Consider the following 25159-nt stretch of genomic DNA (forward strand, 5'->3'; position numbering starts at 1 on the left):
AAAATGTATGCAAGCTGAAAATCTTAGGGGGAAGTTTCCTGGTGACTGCAGTTTACTTTATTAAAGTATTTTTGTAATAGATGAGGCTTCCCTGGTGACTCAGTGGGTAAAGAATCCACGTGCCAATGCAGGAGACACGGGGTCACAATCCTGATCCAGGAAGATCCCACATGCCGTGGAGCAGCTAAGCCTAGAGTCCTAACCACCGAGCCAGTGCTCTAGAGCCTGGGGGCCGCAACTGCTGAAGCCCCCGAGCCCCAGAGCATGTGCTCCTCAGCGAGGCGGGCCCCAGCACCGAGAAGCCCATGCACCGCAACTGGAGAGGAGCCCCGCCCTCTGCAACCAAGAGCCAGCACTGCCAAAAATAAATAAAATGATCTTTAAAAAATCAGGATCGGTGGGTGAATGGAAGGGTGGACAGATGTGTAAGAAGTACCGAATGATGATGGTAAGATACGGGTTTCAGGCGTCTGCGTGTTCCCTGTAAGATTCTTCTGACATCACCAGCTAAGAGCGTTGGAAAATGACAGTAGCTGAAGTTTTGGTTTCACACGGTAAAAAGTTTCTCTGAATTCCATGAGGGCTGGATAAAATTAAAAGGATGAAGAATACATTTGAATCAGTTCTAATGAGGTAGATGAAACTGGACCCTATTATACAGAGTGAAGTAAGCCAGAAAGAAAAACACCAATACAGTATACTAAAGCATATATATGGAATTTAGAAAGATGGTAACAATAACCCTGTACACGAGACAGCAAAAGAGACACTGATGTATAGAACAGTCTATTAGACTCTGTGGGAGAGGGAGAGGGTGGGATGATTTGGGAGAATGGCATTGAAACATGTATAATATCATATATGAAACGAGTCGCCAGTCCAGGTTCGATGCAGGATACTGGATGCTTGGGGCTGGTGCACTGGGACGACCCAGAGGGATGGTTTGGGGAGGGAGGAGGGAGGAGGGTTCAGGATGGGGAACATATGTGTACCTGTGGCGGATTCATTTTGATATATGGCAAAACCAATACAATATTGTAAAGTTAAAAAATAAAATAAAATTAAAAAAAAAAAAGATGTAGGTGAGGCGATGAGAGAATCAACAGCAAACATTTTACACTCTTTTACACTTCTACTACAAATACTTACTCTTTGGTTAGGATCGAAGACGCAAGCGCTGCTTGCTGTGCAGGAAAGTCTGAGACAGAGCGCCCGGGGTTCACCGAGAACTCGAGGAGCCCCTGAGCCGACAGGTGAGGCGGGCGCCCTTCACCGGGTGCTCCTGACGTCTCTCCCACCCTGGGCCCTCCTCCGGCTTCACTGGAACCTCGGGGGAATGAAGCTCCTTGACACAACCCCCAGGCCCTGCACACTTCTGTCCCCAAGCCCCGAGAGGTGACTTGGAGCGAAAGGCAGCGGCAGGCCGGCCGGCAGGGCGCAGTCAGCCGGGCGCCCCCCTGCGGCGGCGGCCTCTGCCCAGCCGCCCCAGCAGTCGCCACTTGGGCGGCTCTTCTGTGTTGTTTGCAGACCATCACAAAGGTCAGCCCTGGAGGCGACGCTGGAGGGCACAGGGGTCGACAGCCTCGACTCCTCCAAGAGCCGAACTGTGAGGAGAAAGGTGTCCTCCAACCTCCAACCTCAGTAAACGCTGAGAACATTCGAAACTAAGACACGGAATGCTTCCCTTTCAGGACATGGAAGTTGCCTGTACCGTCAAGAAGCCGACGACCGCAGCCTCTGAGGTCGAAGTCCACCCTGGGCAAGGCCAGCACCGACCGGAAGCCTAAGGCCCCTCCCTGAGGGGCAGGTGACAGGACATGGACCTGGTCATCCTCTGGCCCTTGCTTCAGATGCTCCTGGGGAAGTTACAGGAATCGGCCGTGTGCGAAGGCGGAGGTCCCCGCCGGGTCAGTCCTTCCTGACAGCGCAGTTTCCAGCTGAGGAGGCGTAAATCAGGAGCTACCGCTCAGTCCCCTTCTCCTCACTCCAGCCCGAGGGCTTCTGAGAGACCCGCCCCCAGGCTGAGCCCCAGAGAGCCCCCCAGGCCTCCTCCCCTGGGACCAACCCCTCTCTCCTCCTTCTGCTCACGGGCAGTGACCTCATGTCTGAATAGGTTTCACTGTTGGCAGCAAGATTTTACTACCTTTCATTTAGTCTCGCAACCACTCTGTCCTTTTACAGAAGAGAGAACGTTTTACTGAAGGGTTGAGGGGATGACATTAGACTATTAGGTTTTCACTCCTTGCCTAAGAGCTTCCCCTTTAGCTCCTCTCAACAGCCCACATCTGCACAGAGCCAAGCAGACTTACTAAAAACCACTCTGCAAGGAGGGGACCCCAGCCGCGGCCTCTCTCTCCCACAGAACACCTGAGAGCAGACTCCAAGGCCCAGACATCTGGGTTTTGCAATCCGACTCTCCACTCAGTAGCTGTGCAAACGTGAATAAGTTACTTAAACTCTGAGCCTAGGTTTCTTCATCTAGAAAAACAGAATTACCTCTTGGGGTTAAGTAATAGTGGTGTGCTGGGAGTGTTTAACAGCTGGCTCCCTGAGGAGGAGTATCATACATATGAGTGTGCATCTACTGTTCTTACTGAAAGGCTATATAGTGCACAGTATACAAAGTGTACGATCCTCTTTACTGTTAACTCCATATATACAGTTCTCACAGAATGCATGCCTTTATTTTTGCCAAAGTTGCAACTGACAAATGTAGTTCTGGCATGCTGACTGACATTTTAAATATATTAATACAATAAATGTGTCCATGCTCCATCACTTCTGTCAGGTCCGACTCTTTGCGACCCCATGGACTGTACATGGGATTCTCCAGGCAAGAATAGTGGAGTGGGTTGCCATGCTCTCCTCCAATACAATAAAACAAACAATAAAAACGACATCAGAACTTGTCTTGTTTATCAATGATGTGAGAAATTTCTTTGCTGAACCAGGTAATACTTTTCAACTACTGGACTATTTCTTCATTTTTCTATGCTATTTGCAATGGTTAACAGCAACAGACGTGAGACACTTATAAGTTTAATCTGTATCCTTAACATTTTCTCCATCACTTTCTCAAGCCTATAAAATCAACAAAACAATAAATCAAGCCCTGATTCAGAGCATGTGCAGATTTTCATGGTATAGATAATCCCTTGGCAGGGAGATGGGAAGGTGTGCAGAAACACGCTGACATAAAGGATTCCCACCATGCACTTACACACACATAAAGCATTAATAATACGTTTAAAATAATTAGGGAGAGATGAGCTTTAAGTATTACCCCTTCAAATATAACTCAATTGTAAACTTACCTAACTTAATTTTTAATAATGGTTGTTTCTACCAACCAGGTGGCTAAATCCCTGACCAGGTCACACCAGACCTCAGGAGCCCCCGAGCTGGGCCCCGCACAGCATGGCAAGAGCAGCCCCTGCAGGACTTGGCTGCTGTGACTGGGGACCACCTGCTCCACAGGCATACGCCTTTACAACACTGTCTGGATTGGTGCCCTGGATTTTCATGGAACCTCACTTTGCACTAAAAAATAAAAAATCCTGAGACACAGATGTTCAGTAAATGTAAGTAATGAGGAAGTAAACCATCAGTTTATTCCTCAAAAATCCTGTCCGACAAGATAGCTTTGAAAAAGAGCAGCCACTTCGATGGTGGGGGGCGGGGGGCCGGGGGGGGGGGGGACACAGAAAAATGATCAAGACAGAACGCAAGTGCGGGTGCTTTCCAGATTGGAAACTACCCTACTTGTGTTTAACTGTAGAATCTGCACAGGAAATGAAATATCTTTTGTAGGAGGCAAAAACAGATGAAAATGTACAAGCAAAGCAACAAAGTAATGGGGCGGGGGGAACCGCTGAGGTTAAGGATAAGAAGAGTTCAGAGAAAAATGAAGCAGCAGATGAGAAAACAGCTTACCTCAGACACCTTAGAAGGTCATATTCAGTTCCGTGTGCCAGCTTCGCTGGTGGTTCAGGCAGTGAAGAATTTGCCTGCAACGTAGGAAACCCAGGTTCAATCCCTGGGTCAAGAAGATCCCCTGGAGGAGGGCAAGCAACCCACTCTAGTATTCTTGCCTGGAGAACCCCATGGACAGTGGAGCCTGGCGGGCTATAGTCCATGGGGTCACAGAGTCAGGACAAGAGACTTAGAACACAATTATCCTGGGTTTGTGCCGGAGTCTTTAACATTGGGCTCACTCTCTTTGGTTATCTGTGTTAAAATGCAGGGGCAATGCTCATCCTGAGAGCACGATCACCTTCTGGGGAATGTGCCCCACATAAAGGGCTCTAGAGAGGCTCTGAGCTTCCTCCAAGCCTGCACTCATGGTTCCTGCTGCTGCTGCTGCTGCTGCTGAGTCGCTTCAGTCGTGTCCAACTCTGTGCGACCCCAGAGACAGCAGCCCACCAGGCTCCCCCGTCCCTGGGATTCTCCAGGCAAGGACACTGGAGTGGATTGCCATTTCCTTCTCCAATGCATGAAAGGGAAAAGTGAAAGTGAAGTCGCTCAGTCGTGCCTGACTCTTAGCGACCCCATGGATTGCAGCCCACCAGGCTCCTCCGTCCATGGGATTTTCCAGGCAAGAGTACTAGAGTGGGGTGCCATTGGCTCCTACACACGCTCAATTCAAAGTGTTGTTTTAAATGAGCCTACTACTCTGGTGTCTAAAAATCACCCCGAGGCCAGCAACTTTCACACTGTGAAGGGCAACTCTGACAAGGCTCCTAGAATACAGGCCATAGTTGTTCCTCAACTCTAGAAAGAAAGAAAGTGAAGTCACTCAGTCATGTCTGACTCTTTGCGACCCCATGGACTGTATCCTGCCAGGCTCCTCTGTCCATGGGATTCTCCAGGCAAGAATACTGGAGTGGGTTGCCATTTCCTTCTCCAGGGATCTTCCTGACTCAGGGATTGAACCCGGGTCTCCTGCATTGCAGGCAGACTCTTTACTGTCTGAGCCACCAGGGAAGCCCCCAGACTAAGAATTAAGAAAAGCAAATGTAAGAAGTTTTAATAGGCCTGCTGCTGCTATGTCGCTTCAGTCATGTCCGACTCTGTGCGACCCCATAGACGGCAGCCCACCAGGCTCCCCCATCCCTGAGATTCTCCAGGCAAGAACACTGGAGTGGGTTGCCATTTCCTTCTCCAATGCATGAGTGAGTGTTAAAACTAACACCAGATCCATGAACTGGCTGTTTTTACTCAGTTACTCAGCAGCAGTATTTCCAAAACTTGCAAGGATTTCCATCTGTTTTGCTTTCCATCAACCACACATTTATTTCAAGTTCATTGTTTCTCACCCTGTGCAAAAAAGGGGCAAAACCCGATATAAGTTTGTACAATACTCAACAGAATATGATCAACATCCTGATCAAAACTTGAAGTGGGTTACCAGGGACTTTCTCCTGAAAGCATACTTTCCAAAGAGCCTTAGAAGAGCTCAGCACAGAAAAAAACGGGGTGGAGAGGGTGGTGTTTATCTGGTGGAGAACCTTTGGGAAAAAAGCTGCATCCTCCTAAACCCTTCCTTAAAGGACACACGCACATCTGCTCATCAGAGAACACGAATGCCGTGAAGGCCTCTCGGTCACCTTGGTTAACCCAGTGTTTCCACATTCATTTCATCAAGGAGCCCATGTCTCCCACCTGACATCAACTAACATTCACAGCAAAGTAGGGGATATCACCGGTCTTGGAAACAACTGCGGGAAACGCTGGTTTAAGTGGCCCACACGGCTGCATACCCTGTAAGGTGAGAGGAGGCGGTGGTCGTGCAGAGGCTCCCGACCCGGTTCATGGTCACCGCCGAGCCCTGTCTACACCAGGTCCCCTACCCGCCTCTCCACATTCCCTAACCAGGAAGACCACCTCATCTCACACAGCAAACCTCCATTCAGCTGGCATCATAGAAAACTAACAGTCTTTTCTGGAATCTCTAAACAAACTCTGAAGTCTCCTTTTTTAAAAAGTCCTACATATTTATACCCCCCCAACCCACCCCATGCTGAATCAGAGATCTACATAAAAGAGACCCTGCTCTGCTCAAGGGAACGCAGTAAGGTAATTATAGATGGTCTTACAAAAAACTCGAGATAGGAAAATACCAAATATCACACCTGGTTAGAAATAATATTTATTATTCCCTCCCGCCATGTACAGATTACTTTTCAGAAACATGAACGTATTATCCATGTCTTCATCAATAACAGTTTGTAGAAAATAAACTTAATTCATATCTTGTCAACAATATAGTTCTATCATTTTTTTGAAACAATAGCCATTTTATTTTTCCATGTTAGTTCAAGAATAGCTTCAAGTTTTACATTTCAGATCAAACCAAGACAATCTTTGTTTCTAGGTAATTGCCTGACAGAGCCCCCCCCCACCCCCTAAAAAATTCTATACCCTAAGTGATAAACTCTTCTTGTACATTCAGCAAACTTTATATTGGAAAAGAAAAAGAATAATTGAGATAGGTACTTACTCTCGTGCACAGTAATAAATCTAGCTGAGCTTCTACTCCTTGCTTTGCAATGATGTTTACATAAAATAAATCGTATCTTATCAAGTTACAATGGTAATTTCTTGAAATGTGTTTATGGAAGCTATACACTTAATCCACTGAAATTTCCTTCTGATTTTTGAATCTGCAATTAAACCATCGCCATAAGGAAAAGCTTCATCCCAAGAAGATGTTTCCCCTTTTCCTCAGCTATTTCTCTCTAAAGGCTTGAATCGTCTCTCAGATCATGTAAAGAGATACGTTAAAAGCACAAGAAAAAAATGTTTTAGCTTGCTGACATAATGCCCTTAAGTTTGCTGACATAATGCCCATGTCTTAACTTTAAAATGTAAAATCAGAGTTAAAGCATCACTTAATTCATACAGTACATTGTTAATCGACAGTATCCCACCAACTTAGAAGATCCCCAAACTGGCTGTCTTCTCCGCTTTTATCAATAGTAAGTTTATAACCAATGACTCAATCAAAGAATGTGCTTGTAGTAGGCTGCTGGTTTAACTTTAGAATTACAAGTTTCAATCGTGGGCTATTTTCAGATATAGAAACGCTAAGAGTGGCATATGAACTATTAAATTTGTTTCCCATTACCTACAGGAAGAATTTGTTCAAATAAAATTTTACAAGACAAAATGCAAATCTCTATACCTATATATAGATGTATACATGTATATATTGAACCTAACTAAAGTTTTATAAGCAATACTAACATAGTTCTGGTTACACATTCCTAAAGACTTAGTAACTGCTTTAAAGATATATGTTATAAAGAGGCTTATGCAAAAGGCAAAAATTAAGAAACAACATGATCTTTGAGGTTCTCAGTATTACGTCAAAAAGCTGTTTCTATTTCCCATAGAAGAAAACTATGCATTTATCTTCGGAAAAAAATTATAAAAAGATAATGCTATCATGTGAAGAATTCACAAAAACTATACTGTATATCCCATAAAAGTCATACCTATTTAAGGTAAATCACAATTATGGTTTACATTGTACTACAGACATCACCATCACCTTTCCTCTTTAATAAAGAGAGGGTTTAATTCTTTCTTAACTTCCTTAACTAGTGCCACAGAAATTCAAGTCCTAGTAGCAACAAGTTAAACAAGGTTACAAAATAAGGCATTCTGCTCACATGTCATTAAAGTAACAGGCTGAGATAGTAAAGGGGACCTTTTCATTTTTGTAATTTTATATAATCTAAAAATTATACAGAAGGCAATCTTCACCCAAAAAATCCAATTAGCTGCTATCTTCCAGGGCAACAGAAAAACATACATAAGATCCTCAACTTTCTGGTGATTTTCTCCAACTGCCATAAAAAGGCCAATCTTACCTTCTAAGATTGTAACTGTAAGATGTAATAAAGCCCAAGAACAGAAATAAGGATGAAATGTCTGACTGTTCCTAAGCCTACAGGTCACACACTAAATGATTTTTCAAATTATAGGTGAAATCTAATTTGACAAAATCCCTGTAGTGTTATTTAGGGGAAAAAAAAAACAAAACAAGTGGCTTCAGAACACACTTGCACACCTGCATTCACACACACAGGCACACATCGACATGTGAAACGGTCTTCTTAAACGTTGGTTCTCCAGAAAGAATCAAAATGTTTATCATCAAGCTGCAGCATGTGTATTAAGTGGCAGCAATGAAATCTTTTTAGCACAAGGTAAGAATCTGAATGAACTTTTAAATGACCAGTACCTGAACCAAAAATTTTACTAGAGATGAACTCTAAAATACTTATTTTTTGAAAATCTGGACTCAACTGCCTGTTGCACTTAAGTGTTGCTTAAATAAACAAAAATAGAGCATAAATTCAGCCTCTACTCTCTAAACATTTAAAGCAATGGTTATGTTATCAACAGGTAAAATGCACCTAATCTGGGTCTTTTGACACCTCTTGTTTTAAGTTTATTGTATGATAAAGTTCTTCACAGTTTAAAATATTGTGAAGAGATATATTTATGTATAACTATATTCACATGGATATTATGTACACTGCTATGTACTTAATGTACCCATAATCTTTGAACATGTGTGTGCCAGAGGATACCCCACACCTACGCAGGAACCCTGAATAGCAGATTGGTGTGGACTGAAATGATTTCTCAGAAAAGAGTAGAAGTTAAAAAAAAAAAAGATAATTATTATGAATAATTATAACAAAAATTTTACCGTATTTACATAGTGCCTATCTCCCAAGAGGTAAAGATGCTTTACAGACGGTGGTTAGGCCGTGTGGGGCGGGCCTGGGGAAGGATCGGCTCTCATTTCCACAAGCAGGGAGCCTCCCAGGCCCGCGCACGCTCACGACGGCGGGGCCCCCACACCGAGGTCTCCTAACTCGCGGGGCCTCAACCGGCAGAGCAGAGTCCCGTGGTGAAGTCAAGCTTCCGTCTGACAGAACTTCCACCGCAGAGGGTACCTTCAGGCCCTCAGATCCTTGTGGTTACGCATTACATTTATGTCACAGGGAGATCAAAATGGTTTTTGGTTTTGGCAGATGAGCAAGTCTAACATTCAGTGTGAGTGTAATTCAGTGTAGCTTCTCCAGTTAAGTGCTGCACAGCCGGCGGGTCTCGGGACGGCGCGCGGCCTCCAGCCAGGGCTGAGGAAACCCGGCGGCGGCTGCGGAACGGCCTGCGGCTCGTCGGCCGCGAGGTCTCCTCCACCTCCGTGGACGGCGCGCACAGAGAAATCAGCGTTTCAGCACATGTCCAGTTAGCCTGGGTCGATTCGTGTCTAAGTCAGCGAAGGCCTTAGGGGTGAACTTTAAAGGCCAGGAGCTCCTCAGAGTGCATGTTGTTTAAAGAGCGAAGATCTGGCAACTTTAGGAGAAGTTTTGTAAAAATAGAGGCCTCGTTTGGGTGGTTTTTCATTATTAAGGTCCTGAGCGCGCGGATGAGCGTTTCCTGCAAAGCCTCCACGGAGTTGACGTTTTCTATCCCCGATCGATCTGCGGAGAGCCAGGAGCAGAGGGAGAGGAGACGACAGTGTTACTAACCATAACAGTCATAACTCGTACTTGTCAGTCTCATTAATGAGCTCAAACCAAAGTTTTACACATGGGAACAAAGGCAAAAGATACCTGACAGGGTTTTTTAAAGCCCAATGGCAAATGTTTGTAGCTATTAATCATATTATAAAATACGTACCACATAGTACACCTGAGAAATTAAAATTCTTTGTACCGCTTAGGTATCTTTGCTCACAAAAATCTAGAGGTTCTGATTTTTTAAATACGATACCACCTAATTTCAACTGCTTCTAATGAGCAAAACGAGAGGAGTCGTGTGGTTTGGAAGTGTATTTTCACCCCATACGGAACACTCCACATGTGCCTGTTACCACGGGCGGCAGGCACCCGGGACCCACGCGTGGACCCCTCTCCCCGTGAGTGGGCCAGACTCACGACTGAATGCAGTATCACAGGAAAAACCATGGCTTCCACCTCAGACAGCCCCACTGCTCGCTCTGAGGAAAGCCAGATGCCATGTGAGGTGCCCCAAGATGTGGCCCAAGTGCTCAGGAACTGAAGGCTGTCTCCAGCAGACAGCAACCAAGACACCCAGTGGGACAACTCACAAAGAACCGAGTCCTGCCAACCACCACGTGAATAAGCCTGGAGGGCAATCTTGCCCGAGCGAAGCCTTCATATGGACAGCCGACAGCTTGAACACTACCTCCTCAGAAACCCTGAGCTGAGCGCACCCATAGCCCAACCCTCAGAAACTGAGAGAGAATAAATGGACGAGTTTTTAAGCCCCGGAATCTCTGGGTAACTTGTTATGCAGTAGTAGTTATCTAACATAGCACACAACTTTATTATCTGTTCAGCTCAGTTCAGTTGCTCAGTCGTGTCTGACTCTTTGCAACCCCATGGACTGCAGCACGCCAGGCCTCCCCGTCCATCACCAACTCCCTATTAATAGTTGTATTTACTTTCATTTAGCATACTGTGTTTATTAAATTCATCATACAAAAATGTTAATAAGTTAGTGATTTAATATAAATCAGCAATAAAGGAAACTACCTTTAAAAGAACCAAACCATGGGCTTTTTTCATCAGCAAGGGCTATTTCTTCCCTTTACAACAGGAGACAGTTGTACACAAGAAATATTCAATGGCTCCAAGAAAAGGGGGTTGTAATTAGCAAGAAAAAAACTTCTTCAAGGAAACAAAATTCTCTGGCCATTTACACCCTTGTTTCATTTTTTTAACAAGGAAATCAGGGAGGTCTTCCATTGTGACTGGTAGCTGAAAAAGGCTACTTGGAATGGGAACACTCAAAACAAGGACTAAAATTTAATAGTAAAGGATGGGAGGCTGATTAACTCGATGCAGGAAAAAAATGAAAACAGTTTCATATTACATTTAATAAAATTTGGATTATTGCTACAACTGTGCTAATTATTAAAGAAACAGAAACAAACTGAATGCTGACTACTGCTTGGGGGTGGCAGGGAGGGAAATCAACTTTTCACACAAAACTGTAAGATGGACAAAAGATCTCCTCTCGACACCAGACTTTGGCCATACAATCACAGGATCATCTCTGGAAAACTACTTAAAGCTTTGTAATAATGCTTCCAAGACCCTCCCTTGCCTTTAATGGTCAAGCAATTGTTTTCTTTAACGGTCTTGCAATTCATTAATTCATTCACCAAACACTTGAATGAGTGTGGTTACTGGTATATGTGCGCGTAGTTGCTCACCCGTGTCCAACTCTTGCGACCCAGAGACCGGAGCCCGCCAGGCTCCTCTGTCCATGGGGATTTTCCAGGCAAGAATACTGGAGTGGCTGCCACTGCCTTCTCCAGGTTACCTGTATGGTGCTGGGGAATACGCAGTGACCGTGACACACTGCAAGTCCTCATATTTAGAGAGCTGGCGTTCTGACAGAAGAAAGGAGCTGGTTTACACTACATCATCTGTAATTTACAACAACAACTGGGAAAAAATGAGAACGATCCCCAAACAAAACATCTACATGGCAGTAGTACCAGTACCAAACAGTGCGTGGAAAAGGACATTTGAGTGAGTTTTATATGGGGTTGATCCCCAGTGATTATCCTGACTTTCAGTGGCCCATGCCTCTCTATTCAACTCCCTCCACTGTACCTAAGAATGTTAATCATAAAAAACCACAGTTTCATGATTTCGAGGCCAGAGGACCTAACTACAAACCCAGCTGATCATAAACAATCCCCTAGCAACCGAGACACTAGAGGCACAGACTGAAACGGAAACTCATCTTCCAGACGGTGCACCACGAGCTGTACTGCTGGTCGGGACACAGCTTTCCGCGTCCTTCACCATTTCTCGAGAACTCCTTGACTGTCCGCCTATAGACGGACGTGAAATCCCCTCCACCAGCCCCACGTGGGGACAACTGACACCGCACCCCGACGAGCCCAGCCTGACACCCGCAGGCCAGTCTGACCTCCACCTGGGAGGGATTCTGCCCTTCCACACAGCCTGAAAAAGAACTAGCCTTCCAGGTGCAACTGCTCTTCTCCTCACGGTATCAAGATCCTCCCCATCACTCAGGCAAGTAAGTTTGAGACTTCTCTCTGAACAGCTAGAGCTGTTCTGTTAACAAGCAGTACAGGGGGAAGGCTTCTGAAGCCAGACTGGTAGGGGTGCACACGCCTGATCAGCTGATTATTAAAATGTGACCTCAGACAAATTATTTAAGCCCCCACCCCTGCCGTTCCTCAACCTCCTCGCCTGTGTAACTGAAGACAGCACGTCCTAGCTCACAGGCAGGGTCTGTTGTGAAGACAAAATTACAAAACGAGACCGTTAACCAGCACGTCATCTGACAACAACCAAAACAAAGCAAAAACCAGAAGGCAAGGGTAGATTCCAAGAAAAACAAAAGCTATTTTGAATATAAAGCAAACCGTAATGTTGCTAATTCTAAGCGGTTAGCAGAAGATACAGAAAGACAATCCATCTGTTACCTGACACCTGAACGTCCCGTCAGGAAGCACAGGTTTGGGGGAGAGTGAGTCTAAGTTGCCTTGTTACCCTTGCAGCCCCACTGAGGGAACACTATGAGTACTATCCCCATAATCATAACACTTAAATACGGATGCTTTCCTGTTCAGTTTTTAGAATCAACTGATAAAGCACGGAAGACAGTCACATCTCTAGAACAGGATGTAAACGTTTTCATTCTTGACAACACATAAGAAACGCTAGGACCAAAGAAGTCAGGCTGCAGAAAAAGTGGGATGCGCCTCCCTGGACGTGGGGATGCACGAGCCGAACTCCTGAGGGTCACAGACAAGCGAAGGAGCAGAGTGGGGGGCACATCACAGTCATTAAATAACTAAAGTAACCGGGGGGAGAAAACAAACATAAAAACTGAGAGGGAAAAATGAGAGGGTGCTTTCATTTATCAGCTGAAAAGTCAAAGACGCTCAGTCGTGTCCGACTCTTTGCAACCCAATGGACTATACAGAATATTGGAGTGGGTTGTCTTTCCCTTCTCCAGGGGATCTTCCCAACCCAGGAATCAAACCAGGGTCTCCTGCATTGCAGGCGGATTCTTTACCAGCTGGAGCTATCATTGATCCGTTACATCTACTAGATAAAAAGGCATAAGGATAGTATTTCGAGTTGGATCAGCAATCATCAGAATAAGCCTGAAGAATAGGCTAGCAAGAGAATAAAGAGACTTTCCATTTTATACCCTCCCACCATTACTGGATTTTATTTTCCTGCTTTAAAAATAACAATAGTCGTTTTCTAAGTGACAAAGATTTAAATTTGATATGAACATTATCATCAAGTAGAACAATATCATTTTAAGATGCAGGTATTTCTGTGTTGCTTGTATATCCTCATGTATAAACATAAATAAGAAGGCCCATCTTCTTTCACAATCTGCCCTTCCCCTTCCTTCAGTACTATATACCCACAGGCAGGCAAAGGGACAAATGGATTGGCGGGTAAATGGCGAGAGAGATCCCTAATGTTAATGGTGCTCTTTTTTGATATTATCACCCCTTATTTTCATCTTAGTATTGACACTGTCTAATTTCTCAAAGAACCTGTATTATTCTTATAATCAGAAGACAAAACAAGGCTTTCTCCAAGTTAAAATCTGAAACAACAGAGAAATCACATTCCTGGTGAAAACTACAAAGGAGCAGGGTGCCTGGCGAGCAGACCGTCTCCCCCCGACCTGCCTCGGGAGCGCCCCCCACCGGCCGCGTTCCCCCTGACCTGCCCTGGGAGCGGGGGGCCACCGTCTCCCCCCTGACCTGCCCCAGGAGCGGCCCCCATGCCCAGCCGCGTCCCCCCTCACCTGCCCCAGGAGCGGGGGGCCACCGTCTCCCCCTGAACTGCCCCGGGAGCACCCCCCGCGCCCAGCCGCGTCCCCCCTGACCTGCCCCGGGAGCGGGGGAGCCACCGTCTCCCCCTGAATTGCCCCGGGAGCGCCCCCCACCAGCCGCGTCCCCCCGACCTGCCCCGGGAGCCGGGGGGCCACCGTCTACCCCTGACCTGCCCCGGGAGCGCAGCCCCTCCTCCCCGCCTCCTCCGCCACGGCCACCTCCTCACCCCTCAAGTCACCCGCACAGCCTGTGAAGCGACCCTCCAGCCGTTCCGGCGCCCCAGGGTAAACACAGGACCCACGTCACAGTGGCTCAGCGCTCACGCCCGGGGGCCCCCCACCGTGGAGTCACACAGCCGCTCTGCTGGGGCTCACAACGTCACTCAGCCCGGGGCTCCCCGTCTCCCGCCTCCCGCCCCTCGGGCCGTCCTCACCTTCCGCTGGGGAGACCTAACACTCCACCCGCACGGTCCCGCTCCACCACCATCCTGCCCACAAAGCCTTCTTCCTTCCCAAGACGCCCATCTACCGCAGGCAGAGCCTCACCGGTTAGAACATAAAGCTTTCTGCGTTGGTTCTGTCTCTCCAAATGGAACCTACAGCCTGTGTCTTCAACCTCGTCTGTCACCCTGAGGGCCTCGCACTCCAGGCCCATTCACTAGATAAAGAAGTTAACGAGTATGGAACACCTGCAGTTTCACGATTATAGATTTACTGACCTGATGCCAACTCAAACTATTACTAATTACTTATCAAGAGACTCTGCAAAACAGTGGCTTATGTGCAAGAGGTTTCCCAGGTGGCGCTAATGGTAAAGAACCCACCTGCCAATGCAGGAGATGCAAGAGACAAAGGTTTGATCCCCGGGTCAGGAAGATCCCCTGGAAAAGGAAATGGCAACCCACTCCGGTATTCCTGCCTGGAGAATCCCATGGGCACAGGAGTCCATGGGGTCGCAAAAGAGTCCAACACGACGAGCGATTGAACACACACATGAGCCAGAGGCATTGAAAAGCTACTGAGAAACCAGGCCTCCCTCCCTGACAGGGTCCATCATATTATCCCGTAACTACAGGTAGAGCAGGTCAGAAAAGGTGGCCAAACAATGCTCGTAGATGGCCTAACCACCGACGTCCAACAGGCCCTTCAAGATACACAAAGAACTTACCCTCTCCAGGGATCACTGGTGTGAAGAGTCACTGATTGACAGCTCAGCCAGTAACCAGGGGCCATACTCACATTTCACAGCCCTCCCTGTGTTCAGCACAAGGGCTTTTACACAGCACAAGTCAATGGGAAACTTAAAGTCAGTCACGTCAAAATACTGTCTAATTCTCCACGAATGATTTAAAATAAAGTCAGGGATACCTAAAAATGGCTGGCACTTTTCCACACGTTCCCAGGAAGTGACTGTCTCAGTCCCGAATTCTTACTGGGGGTAATCCCTCTCTTACTGTCCGAGCTGAGATACGTGGGTCAGAAACAACTGCAATGTAACACCAGGTGGCAGAGAAACTGGGAAACCCCGCCGGTGCCTCACGAGCATCAGGAAACGCTGGGACACAGCAGCCACAGCACTCGCTCAGGCAGAGGCTCGCGTCTGCCCTGCGCCGAGGGCATGTGAGGCTCCCACGCACAATCGCTTCCCTTCCCAGGAAGAGGAAACCGAGACCCAGAGAGACAGGTACTTACCGAGCCACACAGGGAACTCAGGAGCAAAGCTGAGTGAGAGCCTACAACTCATAATTCTGATTTTTGTAACAAAAGACAGTAATATCATACATCTTGATACTTACAACACTTTCAAGTAACCCACATGGTATTTTTAATTAAAACTTAGATTTGGATTACCACCACCTACCTGGTGATATACAATCTTGCAAAAAATAAATCCATGAGATATTAAGACTTGTAAAAAAAAATATGAACAAAAGCTAAAGATTAAGAGAGGTAGACACGAGGCCCAGATCTCAACATCCGTTTATCACTATACAGCACTTTTGACTTTTACTGTCATGGCAAAAAAAAAATTCATCATGCAAACATAACAGACCCCTAGTTCAGCATCTTCCCTAAGGCCTTCGTCCCTCTACACAACCGGCCAGAACCTAGGCAACTGCAGCCTTGTCCCCAGGCTGCTCACTGCATTCCAAGTGGCACGACTGGGAACCGGCTTCCTTACCTGCAGAGACCAGGACAACTGCTGTGAACAGACTCATCTCTTCATCACTGAGTTGGAGGGCATTTAGCTTCTCACTGAATTCAAACATAGAGTTTAGCAGATCCCCGGCTCCCATTGAGTGTAAATCATCCACACTATACTTCTTTCCACTTAAAAAGGTGACAGTACGTTCCTTTGCATCAAACAATGATGCAAACCGTACCATTAAAACCTGGAAAAAGAAAAAGACTTAAATGTATATGGGGAAGTTCAATCGTAATATGAGAAAATAATTCAGTATTCAAGTCAGTTAAGGGATAACCTACGTATTTAAAAAAGCTGTAGACGAAAACCTGAGTTTATTTTTACCCAGAACCATTTGCTTAAGGAAAATTCTCCATCAAAGCAATACTCTAGGAAGAGCATAAAAAAAAGAAAATTATAGTCAATATAGTCAATATAGCAAAATAGTCAATGCCTATGGTGCTCTGACACTATTAACAAAGATTCTGAAATGCAGATTCAAAATTAAAGCAGGCCAGAAAACCCCAAATTAAAGCAGGCAATAATGCTAAGAAGTCTGAAACTGGGCCTTGGGCAAGGGTATTAAAGAAAGTCTATTAAGCTATCACGTACATCACACGGTCTCTAAGCCTGAAGTAAAAAGAGCAGTATTTCAATGCAACAACACCTGGAAACATCCAAACACCAAATGCAGACAAGCAAAGATGACCTCTAGTCTATTTCAAGAAACGGTAACACAGAGAGACACAAACTGTTACAGCAGGTGTTGTAGATATCAAGTTATGATGGAAATCCAAACCAAGAGTCACTGCAGACTCGCTCCACCCTAGTCAATGCTAACGACTATGTCCCTTATTTCTCACGTAACCAGAGGAACGCTGAACTAACACCCGCCCTTTGCAGAGCTCCCAAGCAAAGACTTGCTTCATCCAAGGCAGCCCAAGAAAGAGGGAGCCTTCTAAGAAGACAGTGCTAGCTCTGCAGCCAGCTGTCTCCAGACAGATCACAAGGGGAACAGAACACACGTCCTGGACTATGAGATCTGTGTTCTAGTCCTGACTGTCATGAATATACTGGTAACCCAGGAAAGAAGTCTCTTCACCTCTCTGGGCTATAGTTATATAACCTCATAACTGGGTGAACTGAACTTGATCTCTGACATCCCCTTCTGACTTTAAATCTGGAGGTCCACTGATCAACAGTCTGTCTTCCAATGTAGGGGACATGGGTTTGATGCCTGGTCAGGGAACTACGATCCGACATGTCCCGACTAGAGGAACCCACGAGCTGCGACAAAGGCCCAACGCAGCCAAAGACCCTTACGTCTAATGTTTTCCTTTAAACTGAAAATTCTAACCTATAGGTGTTTCCTTGGAATTATATCACAGCTATTTTATTTGTGAAAACATCTTCTTTTCTATTCTAGTCCAAATGGCCCAGAGAACAGAGCCAAAGGCAAGGGGTTTTGTGGGGGGTGCATGTGTGAAAACGGGCGTGAGGAAGAAGGAAATGCGATGAAAGGAAAGTCAGTAGCAGAAGACGTGTCACCAAGCTGGACACCACCTGACATCAAGCACAACCGAGATCTGGGCCGTGTGGGGCCATCCAGGGACATGAAGCTCCCCCCACTTCTTCTGCTGATCAAAGGCTGGGGCCGCCCAACATCAGCTCCCACCCTCCCGTGCACTTCAGGACAAGGCCCACCTGAGCTCCAGGCCAGTTCTGCGCCCTCGCCCACCTCAGCTGCGGCAGGGAAGCCCTGGGCCAACAGATGAGAGGCACCTAGCCAAGCACAGGGAGAGGCTCTGTCTGGGTCCTATTCAAGTTGGCAATAAGAGCTGCCCCAGGCCCAGGAGACAGCATCCCAGAAAGAGAAGCTGGAGTCAAAAGAGCAGCCAAGGATTCTGACGAGGCCAAAAGGATTGTGGTAGTACATATGAAACATCTGCTACATGGACCAAATATTTCACCATCTCTTAAGAGACAAAACCATGATCTGTTTGCCCTTTGGTCTGGTACTGAACCCAGGAAATGCTGGGCTGGGCTTTTGGTAGGAGTCTAACTCCGAAGAACCTGCCAGGTTTACACGTAGAGGCGGTTCCAGGACTTGGAGTTTCTGTGCTGTGAAGCCAGCACGTTTGCGTTTCAAGCCTTGAGTCACGCAGGGTTTACCTTGTCTCTCCCCAAGATCCTGGGATGGTCATGCTTTTGTTGGTAGTTTCAGCCTCTGGACTACAAACACTTGTTGAGAAAAGAATGAAAATAAAATACTACACTGCCCTGTATCAACAACATTCAAGATAAATAAAAACCTACCTCAAAAGTCCCAGCCTTTAAAAGGTTGACCTGGTCATGCTGCGAGAGATCTCTGAACCCAGGAATGCGCTTTGCAAACTCCACCACTTCCTTCACTGCTGGGGTGAAGCTCATGGAAAATTCTTCCCAGATTTCATGCCCCGATTTATGAGGATCTACGTATGGAGACTTACTCATCGGACAAACCTAATATGCACAAAACAGAAGAAATCTTCGATTATGAGAGGTGGGAAAGGAACTTCAAAGGTAGCGTATCAGTCAGTGGAAACCCCAACAGGAAAATACTCTCCAACACATAGAATCTACTGATATTAGCTAGCACTTTCTCTACTGGCTGCTCCCCTTGTGACACAAAGGCTCAGAGCAGCCTAATTTAAACAGCAGTCAACTTATCGTAAAAGAAGTAGACTAAGCAAAAAGTTCATCTGTTACAAGCTGGTTCAAAACCCTGGTGCACAATCTATAGAAACATAAAGTAGCTGAGCGGCTGGGGCTGGGGCAGGGGCTGTTTGCCAACAGGCACAAGGGATGGTTTTGGGGGTGATGGGGACGTTTTAACACTGGATTATGGCAATGGTGCGTAACTAAAATTACTAAAAAGTACTGAGACTGGATACTTGCCTGTTGCACAGGTTTGAGAGTGTACTTTGTAACACTACTATCGTCTTACACTGGTTTTACAATTGCCAAGCAAAGTCACACATATGCACTTGACTCTCAGGCCTGTTACTTAGTTATGGCAGACATATAATTACCATCTCTTAGATAAGGAAATGGGACTTTAAGAGGGTTAGTGATCCATCCAAATACAGCTAGAAGTCAAGGCCTAGAGCCCAACCCCACACTTAGTATTTCAAAACTCACTGTTTCCTAAATAGGCAAAATTACATTGCTGTAATTTCAGAGAAGAAAAGATCTGAGATGCTTCATTTTTAAAAAAGAGGTCACTGACCACTTATTTCATATATAATGGTGTGACCACTGGCCTCCACTTGTTCAGTGAGGACCCAACGGCTGGACACACAGGTGCACCTTCTAAATGAGGATGGGGAGGCAAGAGGAGGAGGCCAGAGGAGGGACCGGCACGCCATGCAGACACGACAGGCAGACACGCTAACAAAATCAGCCTTCACGTGTCAACTAAACCCAGGAGATTCAGAGATGGGACGGCTCCATAACCATGGAGAACATCACAAATGAGAACTTAAACCTTTACATATTTTCCCCTCCTTACGGCAGTCACTAAGCCTAAGGAAAATAAGGTTACCTTCCAGATCCACGGACTCAAAAACTTCAAGGGACCAAAACAAACACACATTTAACGTTAGGATTGGGGTAATTGAGTCAACTATTTTGAAAATGAAAAAAGAAGATCTGAATTACCCAGCTGTAGAAAACACCAAGCACTGTCAAAGGACCTGATGGTGTAAACAGAGCCTTGGGACCGCTGCTCTGGATGAAAGTCTGGCTGAGCATAAACAGCGTGCTTTCACACAGACTGCTGGATTTGATGAGACAATTAAATGACGTTAACACTGACTCATCCCACAGGATGAAGTCTAAGAAAATTCTTAGAAACCAGCGGATTATCTTAAACTATTCCGAAGTCTTCAAACCATGAAACATCCATGCTCTATATCCAAAGACCTTTTTATATCATGATGGTTGAAGAAGACACTTTCCATCCCAATCAAGGAATTACTGACTGTGGCAAGCTAAAGGATCAGTCCCTTGAGGAAATCCCAACGCTAGTAAGGCCAAAACTAACTTGAATGCCTACATTTTGAAAGGGTTTTCTAAGAATTAAAGGATCAATTCTTCAAACCCATATTTTACATAAAATTCTAATTTTGATCATAGTATCAATCAAATAACATGCGTGTGTACCTAGCTCTGTGTGCAATCAGGTCATTCCACAAATGCTGTTTATTCAAAATATTTGATCTAAAATACCACGCAAAAGGGCTTCTAATAAATCTCCTAGCCCTCCTGACCCTCACCCCCTGCCTCTGAAGTTGGAATGGCCTCCAAATAAAAAGCAAGCCTTCAGTTTTCCTGGACACAAAGTGAGCAAAAAACATGATTTCACTATACCAGGTGCATCCTCGCTCCAGTGTTGCACAGGAAACCGTTCTTGTTCTCGTTCTGAGAAAAGCCATCTATGGAAACTCTATCGCACACTCGTTGAGTATAAGCGCCGGAGAAGCTCACGCAGTGTCCGCCCGCGACACAGACGGCGTGCCCGCCGGGGTAGTGCACGCCGCTCCGGCCCTTGTAGTGTCCGCCGAGGTGCTGCGCGCTGTCCGCACAGGGGAAGCGGCCGTGCGGGCCGCCCACACAGCGCTCGTGGTTCACGCTGTACTGCTCCAGGCTCTTAGGGAGCCGCTCTCGCGGCAGCGCCGCGGTCTCCGCTGAGCTCTCGCGCGGCTCCTGATTATACATGAAGGTGTCCTTGTGCGCTCTGGTTACCATGCCGATCACTTCCTCCTTCGCAAAATCGGAGGAGGAGGGAGAAGAGCTTTTGCTGCTGTCTGACTCCAGCTGGGGTTTGGGTCGCGGTTGTTCCTGGGCTGGCAAGGCGATCTGCTCGTGGTGGTCTGCTAAAGGGTCACTGTGCAGACGACCACTGAGCTGGCTGTCCATCATGGTCCTCATCGCACTCTGCATCTCGATCAGCATCCGCTGTTTCTCACGCTTAGGAATACGCCCAAACCGAACAGCTATTGCAGAAAAAGATATTCAATATCTACATGTTAAAGAAGACCCGTTTATTCCAAAGAGTAACACAGAATTGGCTGACAGCTACAGCTTCTGATCACACAAGAATGCCCACTTGAGTCTGGCCAAAAATCACTCTAAACTTGCCGGTTACGTTTTGAGGTACCACAGGAAGCAGGAGTGGGGAGAGAAAATTTTCACTTTTCTCTCAAAATAAAGCTAAAGAGAAGACTTCTTGGGTATTTTATAAGCAAAGTCTAAGAAAGAAATCTGAAATTAACTAATGAAAATCAGTTTGAAACAAACCAGCACTACTACACAGCACCTTACTAATAAGGCTGAAGGCTGTGTCCTCAGGGAGGTATTCGGCTACCCACATCCATCAACGCTGGATGGATAGGTACAATCACTTCCTGACCTCTGTCCGTTCACTTCTGTAACCTTATCCTCAAGACCCAGCTATTAAGTGATCACCGACCCAACTATTAAGTGATCACCTTTTCCAACTTAAGAGAAAATCTTAAAAGGAAGAAAAAAATCACAGTCGATAGAAACGTAGTTATTGGAAAATAAACTGGCTGGATTTTAATTAAAATCAATGAAACAAAAATAAAAGCTTTAGTCTCAGAATGAGTCCTGTCTCCAACATTCCTATCCCTGAGGGAAAGAAAAGCTTCTTTCTATTCTAGTATTTATACACAGATAATAAAAATTCAATACATCCACCCAGCAAGGGAGTCTCACTGCTCCAACTGCAGCCTCTTACCCTATCGCAACCACAGACATAACTTTATCCTTTTGCACACTCTACCTTCGCTCCCCTCTGCACGACTGATGGCCATTTTTACTCTTGTGGAAATCACAATATCCATCAAGTTTGGATTAGTATTTCTAGAGCCATAAAAAAAAAAATTTTTTTTTAAGAAACTGAAAACATAGAACATCAATTGTTGAAACCTGTCATTCAAGAACCTACTTATTACAACACTATTTCTGTGTCAGTAGATACTAGCTAGAGTAACCTAAGGGACTGCTTAAATCACCCTTCCCTAGATAAATACAAGGCTCATTCTTAGCAGTTCTCAATGAACTCCTACTCTGACCCCTCTGAAAGCCTCACAGTCCTCGGTTAGGTTACTTGGAAAAGAATGAGACTCCCCAAGCACTACAGAAGAGTCAGGTCCCAGTGAGGCTGTCCACACACGACACTAAGGTCCTGCCAGTCACCACCACTTCTGCTTCCCACAGGCTTCTGCTTCCCTGGCGCACGCCAGGACCGAGCAACCACCTCCACACCAGGCCACAACGTGTCTTTCAATTCTGCATCACCTTTGAAAGTACAATCGGTGCCGAAAAGCACGGTGTCATCTCAGGACTGAGAAGTCACAGAGCTAGTTCACAGTGGGAGAAATGGGTTCCTCAGAACGACTAAGAAAGAAATCAGGGGGAAAAGCCAAGAACTCCTATATCAAGAAAAACTGCACCTTTATTTTTTGAAAAAGAAAAAGTATTCAAATCACACAGAGGAAAAGTGGGTCTTTTCACAGGAAGAAACAAAAAAAGAAGTGAGTCAAAAGCTGTTTCTGAGATGATGATGCTAAAATTTGACTTGAATCAATTTGGCATCCTGTAAGACAACAAAATGTGTTTTTGAAAATCCATTTCACCCTGAGCACAAGGGGGCCTTTGGCAATTGACTCCCCACTCTGGCTCATGCTGAGGAATAAAGCCAAGCCCCATAGGCTTTAAGAAGAGCACTCTTTAAATTGGGGACATACCATCTCTTGACATTCCGACAGACAGACACTTTTTGAAGCGACACTGCTGGCATCTGTTCCTATTCATTCTCATTATAGAGCAGTTTTCATTCTTCAGGCACTTCTTATACTGAATGTTTTGCTGAATGCTTCTCCGGAAAAAACCCTAAGAACAAAGGAAGATGTAGGGATCCGATTAAAAACATCCAGGGGAACTCCTTCTAAGCGTCCCCCACACCTAATTAGCCAGTACGCTACCGGGGACCCGAGAAGTCATCTGGCTGAGAGCAGAGGAGAGATAACATTGGCACTCAGACCATCGCTGAGCTCTCTGGTACCCGCGAGCGCCTGCCGGCCACGCAGAGCCCTTTCCCCCTTCCCTCTGAGAGTCTCAGTGCTGCCAAAGCCCCCGTGTCCTACGCTCTGTTCACCTGTTACCAGCCGGGCCTGCAGCCACGCTTTCCAGCTCATACTGGAGTCACTTACAAATTCCCAAACTCTTGCAATATGAAGGACATCCTCAACAAGATGACAGAGAACGGTGTTCCATACTGCAATTCCCTCGCTCGATCTAAGGATCACGTTAGGAGAACTTGGTCTTTCCTGGATTATCCTCTGCTGACACCTCCTTATACATTCCAGATGTCCCAGTTACTTATCAGCTACAGGTTAAGTGTCATACACACACCCACAGCTCCCAGCTGGATGATCGCACACAGCTGCCCGTACTTACTACACAAACAATTCAAGTTCACGCTCTGTGAGTGGTCTGCAAAGACCTCCACTTGACTTTTTCAGGAAAATCAAAATCACCAAAATCATTTTAAACTGCAGTTTCCTTGACTGTCATAACTAACCACATTATTAGATGAATCTGTGTTAGTGATTGTGGGATATAACATTTTTACACTTTGTTACTGTAATACTATACTTGGGCACTATGATATGTGAGCTAGATCTTTAAGAGTAATTATGTGTGGCATTTATCAAGAATATGCACTTAGGTTCATTTGCTTGTGCTTTGGTTTCTCTAGCTATAAACATAGTTATTTTATATCTTTTGTAAAAAGAAAAAAAAAAGAAAAACTATTTATAGAATTTTTAAAACAATGAAAAAGTGCTATTTCTGAATAAAATACAGTAGTCCTGTGGAGTGATGGAGCCATAAAGAGCACAGCTCATTCGGAGCCGCCCTAGGAAGTGCTTCCCCTTCACGTACAGGTGTTGTTTCGCTCACCCACCACATCCCGCCAAACCGGGTCCCTGCTTCTGCCCCTCAGTCAGAGAAGAGCGCGAGCACAAGTCTTGGCCACATTAGTTTTAGACGCTCAGGAGGAAGGACCAGATGAGAAGAGAGGCTCCCTAGATGTGAGCAGGAAGTACAGACTTCTCACTTGGAACTACCTGACTCAGGAATACTCAAAGCAACTTACAAATGAGCTTACCCAGGGCTCAATTTATACTTGAGACTCTTTCACTTACTTGGCATTGCTTCCGAAGGTATCACATTTTTACAAGCGTCTAGGAACTGCTCCCCGTTCCCAGCACCTGACAGGTCAGAGTGTCAAAGGACCTGATGAGATCTGCTCCAAGCCTGGTTCCTCTCAGTCTCCAGAAGGTAGCAGCCCCGCCCACATACTCCCTGCCCTCCTCTGCCACCCAGGACACTGCCTGACACGTCAGTGAGTGAACACTTCACACCAGACTCAAGTTTGAGATAACACATTTATTTTGATCAAAATCTTAAAGGAAAAAGAAATACTACATATATTTAAAATGTAGTTTTAAAATATGCTTTTCAAAATGAGTTATGTTTGTACACGACATAAAATGCTTAAAACTTTAAGGAGCAGCTGACTTCTCTTCCTCCCGGATCATCAACCATGTAATTTCTTTAATCCCAGAATCGGCAGCTTAAACAAACGAAAGCATGCATTACCTTACAGCCTTCACAAGCATGAACGCCGTAGTGGAATCCTGAGGCCACGTCCCCACAGACTTTACACAGGAGAACCATGCCACTGAATTCTGAAGCACAAATAGACACAAAAGTGAAAAGCTGGAAGAAAAGCTAAAACTGTTTCTTTCCAATGGAGTACTGTATTTTGTTTAACTTGTAAATACTTTAAAAAACATACAGATATGTACTGTCAGAGAAAAATCTTTACACCAAATTGACGAATCAAAAGAAATCATGCCTTATGGCACTGCCAAAACTGAAGATCCGGGACAGACACTGAAATTCTGTAAATCTAGAATTATTCTATATCAGATATGCAACCAGAACTAA

The 25159-nt window shown here is 45.6% G+C and overlaps 1 protein-coding gene and 1 long non-coding RNA gene across 3 annotated transcripts in view; both read right to left on the reverse strand.

The window, feature by feature from the left end:
* Positions 1–365: 365 nt before the first annotated feature.
* Positions 366–4050, reverse strand: LOC147343892 (uncharacterized). The gene is made up of 3 exons (XR_015156394.1): positions 3934–4050; positions 1150–1937; positions 366–583 (listed from the first exon to the last, which is right to left on the reverse strand). It is a non-coding gene; the product is annotated as an uncharacterized LOC147343892 (long non-coding RNA).
* A 2080-nt stretch (positions 4051–6130) lies between these two features.
* NR1D2 (nuclear receptor subfamily 1 group D member 2) overlaps positions 6131–25159 on the reverse strand; it is a 28653-nt gene continuing 9624 nt past the window's right edge. For both annotated transcript variants that reach the window (XM_086380852.1, XM_086380853.1), the window contains 6 exons: positions 24809–24897; positions 22891–23035; positions 20489–21114; positions 18395–18580; positions 16076–16286; positions 6131–9503 (listed from right to left, as the gene is read on the reverse strand). In XM_086380852.1, coding sequence (XP_086236978.1) covers positions 9307–9503; positions 16076–16286; positions 18395–18580; positions 20489–21114; positions 22891–23035; positions 24809–24897 — 1454 coding nt within the window. In that variant the 3' untranslated portion in view covers positions 6131–9306. The remainder of the gene's footprint in view (positions 9504–16075; positions 16287–18394; positions 18581–20488; positions 21115–22890; positions 23036–24808; positions 24898–25159) is intronic.

The sequence above is a fragment of the Bos grunniens genome, chromosome 27, assembly GCF_055505025.1.
Source record: "Bos grunniens cultivar Pamir isolate PY7600 chromosome 27, Bosgru_T2T1.0, whole genome shotgun sequence".
NCBI classification, from domain to species: Eukaryota; Metazoa; Chordata; class Mammalia; order Artiodactyla; family Bovidae; genus Bos; species Bos grunniens.